The sequence below is a fragment of the Oryzias latipes genome, chromosome 2 (assembly GCF_053564925.1).
Source record: "Oryzias latipes strain Hd-rR chromosome 2, Olatipes_Hd-rR_3.1".
Lineage (NCBI taxonomy): Eukaryota > Metazoa > Chordata > Actinopteri > Beloniformes > Adrianichthyidae > Oryzias > Oryzias latipes.
This window is the reverse complement of record NC_136238.1, coordinates 15,373,498-15,381,240: the sequence shown is the minus strand read 5'-3', so window position 1 is coordinate 15,381,240 and position 7,743 is coordinate 15,373,498. Positions and strand designations below refer to the sequence as shown.

Genomic DNA, 7,743 nt, shown 5'->3' with positions numbered 1-7,743 from the left:
ATTGCTAGCATCCTTGCAATGGCGCATATGGATACCCATCATGTTAGGAGAGGAAAACAAATGGAGACGTCGTAAGGCTCGTCGCCGTGTCTGGGTTCACCAGTCAAACCAAATCTATACATCATTACCACTACTGGTCGGTCCAATATCGACTTATTTTAACTGGCAACGGGGTTCCACGCGTTTTTAAAAAAAAAGAAAAAGGCCAAAAAAAGTTGTAGAAACTTGCATAGCTATGTGTGAACACAAGTTTTATATGCGAAAGCCCAAAATGCAACGTTTCATTTGAACTGTCCGCTTGAACGCATGCTGCCGAGGGCGGTGTGAACGTAGCTTAAGACAATATTTTGTGATAACGTTTGTTGTTCACAAACTGTCTTAAAACGTGCGTAGGTACATTTAACTAGAAGAGTTTGGAGCTTGGAAGCCCAAAATGCGCGTTTTTTACCAAGACTTTTTTATTGGAAGTGGCCACTTGAACAAGCGTTGCAGTTATTGTTGTGGACGTAGCTTTACTGGATCACATTTTATTTGGTAAACAAAAGTTTGCATCCCAAACCCATCAAGGCAGCGAAAAGTACATCAAATGTTCCAAAAACAAATCAAAAAGACGCACAAATTGGACAAAAACTGCTAAATGTGCGGCAGGAAAAGCTCACTTTATTCAAGGATATGCAATGCTGACGTTTTAAGAAATGTTTTGAGTTAAAGTAGACACACAAAAAGAAACTTATATTCATTAACATCTTTAAAAAAATAAAACTCAAGATTTATGTATCAATTAATGACAAATTTACAATAAATTACGCTTTGTTTTGATTGAAATCACAGCTGTAACAGACATACTTTACAATGTTAATCCCTGATAAACCAAAACAAACTTTAAAAACAGATTTATATTAAAAGAAAAAAAGAACTTTTAAGCTTGTATTTAATGATTTTACAAAAACTCTTGACACCATAATTGGTGGTAAAATGCTTCATGACCTCCTTGTAATGCTTAAATGGGAGCCAGGCTGAGACAAAGGAGGGGGTACTGTCGGGATTAAAAGGTCCATACTTAATTTAAGGTCACTGCATGACACAGAATTCCTCCCGTTTGCTCCCTCCTCAGTGTAATGCCCCTAACTCCAGGCACCCAAATCTGCTCCACATTTCTTGAATGCTACAGATGTTTTCGGAACAACGTGACACGCATTTAGGTGAACCGGAGAACGGGATGTCCATTAAAGAAACAAGGCACACTCCATTTGAGCTGTAGAAAAGTTCGGCGGGATCTTTTTTCTGGAGGAAAAGAAAATGATGCAACCAAAGCTTTTTACAGGTTTGTGCACCACCCGAATGAGTCCAATCATTTTCAAGCCCTTGGCTTAAAGCAACAAGCGTAATGGGACCAGACTGAGTGCGGACTGCGCAAGAGAGAAAATAAAGACACATTTGCTTAAGTTTACTAAACCTTTGTTTTTTCCTTTTTTTAGCCCGGCTAACTTTTCTTTCATTGACATGCACAGTCTTTGTGTCTTCTTTTACGACGCCGCTTCGTCTTGCAGGGTTGTGTGCAGCTTCACTCCGAACATGGCCTCCCACTGTGTCCTGACCCAGGCCAGCAGACCCTGAAGGAGCTCCACGCTGTCCGAGCGCATGCACCACATCCTCTCCTGTTTCACAGTCTGCGGAAAAACACACACAAAACAACAAAAGTTGTGAAAAGCAACAAGAATGCTTGACGCCTTTTATCAAAGCGACAGCCGAGCTTTTTTTGTAAACATTTCCTTTGTTACCAGCTCAATGTTTCTGCCTTCGTCACACCTGTCCTTACAGATGGATACCAGTCTTTTTTCGGGCCTGGCGCACTGCGAGTGTTGTTCACGTGGTAAGTGTGTGCCCTATGCGCACAGGCTAACTGTTATTCTATGTTCACATTGGGTATGTGCTGCGCGTTCTTGAACTACACTAGCGCACATCCGCCACCTACGGTTGGAAGAGCCAAATGTCAATATGTCGCAAACCTCGCAAATCTGTGTTTTCTTTCACAGCTCTCTTCCGATATATAAAAGACTCGAATTGATGGAATTCTACCCAGGCACAAGCTACAATTATGCATTTTTCCTCCATGGTCAATGGTCATAGGGTTGGTACTACTGTGTATTAAAATGGGTGCCATCTAGGCCTGCACAATATACCGCAAATTTATCGTTATCGCGACATTAAGCTGTGCAATATGCATACCGCAAAAGACGGCGAAAATCGCAATAAATGGTTACCTTAAATGTGCTAAAACAATCTCATGGCAGCTTGAAATATTGAACAAATTAAATAAATCCCTTTATGCATTTAACCAATCGGAAGGACCCGTTTACGTTGTTGATCAATCAGATGAGCCCTTTTATGTTTGATGTTTGCCTCCTACGTCGACGAGGGTCATTTGGAGTATCATTTTTAAACTGTTGCAGTGAAATGGAAATTATGTTTTTGGTTGTTTTGCTGTTTGTTTATATACCGCGAATTATATCGTTATCGCAATATTAATCACCAATATCGCATATCGCATATCGTGTAGCCCTAGTGCCATCCATTCGTCACTACAAAATCAGAGTTGGTCAAAGTTCAACCTGGTTGAAATTTCTAAGGACAAACGTTTTGTACGTAGAGCTCGAAAAGGGTCAAAGAAACTTGCCTAGCGTTGCATGAATGCAAGACTTTTAAACGTGTGAAAGTGAATGTTTGAACGTACTTTAACCCTCCTGTTATGTTATGGGTCAAATTGACCCGTTTTAAAATTAGAACATCTGGGAAAAATAGTTAAAAGTATTATTTTAGTATGAAACTTCTGCTTGCCTTATTTAGTGTCTTCAACATATAATATTACATTTGATTCATCTCATATATTTGCAACGAGCCGTTGCATGTTTATATCACATGGATGCTGTTCGGGTCAATATGACCCAGCAGTCAAACCGGAGGTATAAGGGTGTCAGAAATGTCGGAGTATTTCTTTCTTTGCAGCTGTGAGACATATTTCACCCCAATCAAACGCATACACAGACACACATTTCTGGTTCACAGTCCATGTAAAACAAAATTTCCGTTTTATGTTTCAATGTTATGTCAAACTATTGTATTTTATTTATATGTTGTTCTTTCAAAAGTAATAACGGGAACACTATTTCTGTTCCTTACAAAATGAACATAACAGGATGGTTAAGGTATGGTTTATGTTCGCTTCCTTCCACTCCCTTTCAAGCAGTCTTTGGTTTAATGTCTAGTTATCCTAAGTTTGATACGTCTTTGTATGAATGTATAACTGTTGTTTGTATTGTTTTGTGCATTATTCTTGTTTTGATTGCTTGAAATAAACCATTTCAAAGCAAATAATAAAAAAAAAAAAAGGTTGAAATAGGTGAGACGCAGCTGTGTCGTACAGATTTTTCATTTTTTCAATCCTCAAAATCATGCCAAATAATCATCCGCCAAGGGGCCAGTTAGGGCTGTTCAAGCATACTATGTTTACTTGTATCACCTACACACCCCGTACATGCAGCATTGGGACACAGTCAGTGAGGAGCTAGTACGGCCACCTTATTGACGACTAAGCACCGCAGGATAGCCAAGATGACTTATCTTTACAAATACTTCACGATACACCTACCGCAAGCAGAACAAATCTACGTTCCATTTTTGTGACCTACTTTGAACTGCAAGGCACACCTAAGCTCCGTTTAAGATGTTGCCGCTACTGTCTACGACCTTCCACGAGCCCGGACACCTGTACGGGTCAACCCTTTAGCCTGCTAAATAATCAGGCGGAAGAAACAAACGGACGGGAAGCGAACCTCGTCGTAGAGCTTTAGATCCATCCTGCACGGTTCCGACAACCACAGGATGATGGAGCTCACGCAGCTGATGGGCAGAGTTTCCTCCACGGTGACAGTCCCGGTCTGAGATTCCTCGCTGCTTTCACCTGCCGTCGAGCTTCCTTTCCTCCATTGGTGACTCTCCCTGAGCAGGTAGAGCGTCTCTCGAGTCGCCAAAACTGTCAGAGGAGTCCAGATATCGTCTAGAATAAAAAACATGCAAATTTGGCACATTATTCTAGAGATTCTCCAATAGTATTTTTATTTATCTTGAAATAAATCTAGATTTTTGAACGATTTATGAGGCACAACTTTACTCAATTTTAAAAAGAAATGTTTTTTAGCTAGTATACAAATAAACGTTTTAGTGTCTTAGTTTTATAAAAGCTACATGAAATGTAGGTCTCAATAACATTTAAATATTATACGTAAAAAAGTTATATCTTTGTCTTTTTATACAAATGCATTTAAATTAACCAATAATTGCATTTTCTTAACAAGGTCACTCACAGCTACAGCAGTTGTTTTGTTTTTTTCTTGTGTTTAAAATAACATATTGTACACTCTTGAAGTCCTATATTGTTTTTGTTACTCTTACGTTTTTTGCTTTGTATGTAATTTATATTTTGTGTTAGAACCCCCCCCCCCCCCTTTTTAACTAAAAAGCAAATGTTATCGGAAAAAAACGTGACTCAGATTAATTTTTGCCAGATTTTTATGGATTATTTATGACCTAAACTTTATTTTGTAATAATTTTCTAGTATTTTTTTTTATATAAAACTTTGGTTATTAATTATATATTACCTTCTTGTCATTTGTATATGCATGTGCCAATTTAGCTTTGTAACGGCATGTTGGTTATAATTTCTTATAGTCATATTTAGTGATTTGTTTTTTTTTTGCCATTTATTCTTTTTGTGATTTTTTTTAAAAAATTAAGAACTCTATATATATATTTTTTTTAACAAATAACATTCATTAAAGTATAAATAATTTGTGAACATTTCCTTTTATACATTTAAATTCATAGTAACTGTTGTAAATTCATAATTTATTGGGAATGTCTTTATTTAAATTCTGTACATACATTCTTTACTTTTGTAATGAATTAATGGATTTTTTGTTTTTTTGCAAATTTATAAAAACCTACAAAAATCAGGATTGAAAAATTAAATAACAAAAGTGTGTATTTGTTTTTTTTAATCTCTAACTGAACTCTGGATTATTTTTAATCATAAAAAAATTCTGTATGGATGCTTGTAAAGGACAAAAACTTCAGTGAAATCTTTCATATCAATCAAAGTGGTGCAGCCAGACCACAAGACTTTTTCAATAAGTTAATTAGAGAAAACATAAATCAGTAGAAACATTCATTCTGCAATTGTAACCCCCTCCCGTCTTTTTGTATCCATTTATCTTCCGTACAAAAACAGTGCAAAGTCAAAGACAGGAATGTCTGATTGAGGTAACATGACATGTCTCATTAGTTCTGCATCAAACCGCTGGGATCTGTTCAGCATCAAAGTATTTCCAGGTTTCTTCAAGCCTGAGAACATACAGCAGCATCCACTAAAACCCGGCCGTTTCTCCTTAAGCTAACACAAAGCCGCATATTTAAAAGCAAACAGCTCCTACAGTTTTCAACCTGCAAAGATGTCGAGCCTCTGATTTACTAGAAGCAACAGTTACAGGTCACCGGTGTTAAAAGCTTCCACTTATTGAGTTTGAGTTTAACATTTGATGTCACAAAAAGTAACGAGTTGGGGAGAAAGGCAGATCTAGACAGGTTAAAATGAGGACAATTGAAATTCCACCAACTCGCACAGCTGTGTGTAGCCTGCAGCTACGTCGACTTGAAATGTCTCTACTGTTGCAGACAGACGGGGGTCCGCCAGCGCCGATATGTTCAATCCCAACCGCACGCAAGCAAACGCAGTCATCTGTCAACCGGCTGAGTCTAAACTGTATATATCTGCCTCGTTTTATGGCAAAAGCTAACATGGATTGTTGACAGGCAGCTCACGTCAGCCGCTGCCCACAAATCCCCTCTTATTTTCCATATTTTGCTCTTCCTGTCTCTGAATTTGCGTCTCAAGAAATGTAACTCTCGTCTCCTATTTCTTTTTTAAAAATCTCTGCTGGTTCCCCTCCTGCTTTCACACACGGATCATCGGAGGTCGATTTTACGAGACGACACATTTTTGAAAATAATTTTAACGAAAAAAGTTCCTTGGGTTTAGTCTGAATGAGAGCAAAATGAGCAAACACTTGTGGCTAGTTTTGTTTTCAAACTGGCAAGACCACATGAAGTTACAACCTCTATCCATTGGGGGGCGATATTACAAAAAACCCCGTTATTTATCAAAAAGAGAAAAATACACACAAAGAAAAACAAATGTCTAGTCCTGCTGGCGGTCCACCTTATTTTGATAGGTATCTTCATCTTTTTGCTAGGTTTGATAAAGCTAATTAAAATTAATTTGCCACCTACGAAAAAAAACAATTTGTTAGATCCGTAAACAGGTTTGTTTGGAGAGATTTATTGGACTTTCCCTAAAAATGAAAAACAGAAGAAATAAAAAGATTTCTATTAGTCGTTTTTTCTTTTTACGAGAATTTGTAAATTACATTATAAAAGCTCCACTTTTGGCTAAATAGCTAGCTTCTTTTTTTCTTTTAAACCCTTTAAGACCAGAGCTTTTCCCTGCGTCATCACCTGATATTGCGTGAATGGTCTAACATTCATAACAAGTTTAGAAATGCACGTCCAACCGACCCTTCCAATGAAAAGTCTATGTAAATACACGCATATGTGCAATTCCAGCCTCCGAAATTCTCACAATCATGGGTGCAAGTTTTTAAGTCTGTTTTTGGGCTCCATGTAAAAAAAGCGCTGCAATTGAATGCATGCTAATAGTTAAACCAGCAGAACTTTGATCAATCAGGGACTACAGTTTGCTAGTGAGGCATAGCTGCCGTTTGAAAGAGTAAAGTGCCAACTATTTGAAAATTGATCAAGCCTCTTCCAACTGTGACTACATGTGCTTGTATCGGGTAGCGACAGACCTGTGTGAACACCATATACTAAAAGCATGTTATAAAAACCCACGTTCAGCGCGTTCTTGAACGCGCAAAAGGGTATGTATGTAGCACTTGAGTCAAAAAGAGTGTTTTATTTAGGTTTCACTGGTGACATCTCTGATGTTATCGTACTAGGGCTGCACGATATGAGGAAAAGTCGGGATTTGCGATATTAGTGATATTGTAATGACGATATGACTTGCGATACATGAACAAATAGAAAAACAACCAAAAACATAATTTCCATTTCACTGCAACAGTTTAGTTTAAATAGGGGTCAACATACTGTAAGTTCCACTCCAAATGACCCTCGTCTACATAGGACGCAAAAATCTAACATTAAGAGGGCTACATCTGTTTAGTCAACAATGTGAAGGGGGTCCATCTGATTGGTCAAATGCATAAATTGATTTATTTGATTTGGTAAATACTTCAAGATATCATAAAATTGTTTTAGCAAGGTTACCATTTATTGCAATTTTCGCAGTTTTTTGCGATATGTATATTGCTCAGCTTGGTATCGCAATAATGAGAAATTTGCGATTTATTGTGCAGGCCTAACATATACCTTACAATATATCTTATATCATATAAAACTTTTTACATACATACATACATATACATACATAGAAACAAATATCTCAAACAGGACCAAAAAGGCTGTTTTGGCAGAGACCAAAACTGACTAAAAAATATTAGGTCCCTTAAACAATCAAATCAGGTTAAGTTTACTGTACTCTAGACCTCGGTTTGACCATTGTTGTCAAATCATGTCATCTTTTAAATTACACACCATCCCTTACTTTC

The 7,743-nt window shown here is 37.5% G+C and overlaps 1 protein-coding gene across 2 annotated transcripts in view; it reads right to left on the bottom strand.

Moving 5' to 3' along the window:
• Nucleotides 1–638: 638 nt before the first annotated feature.
• The window catches only part of stk11ip (serine/threonine kinase 11 interacting protein), a 41,901-nt gene continuing 34,796 nt past the window's right edge, over nucleotides 639–7,743 (bottom strand). For both annotated transcript variants that reach the window (XM_078933402.1, XM_011483764.4), the window contains exons 25-26: nucleotides 3,834–4,057; nucleotides 639–1,670 (exon numbers count right to left, since the gene is read on the bottom strand). In XM_078933402.1, coding sequence (XP_078789528.1) covers nucleotides 1,527–1,670; nucleotides 3,834–4,057 — 368 coding nt within the window. In that variant the 3' untranslated portion in view covers nucleotides 639–1,526. The remainder of the gene's footprint in view (nucleotides 1,671–3,833; nucleotides 4,058–7,743) is intronic.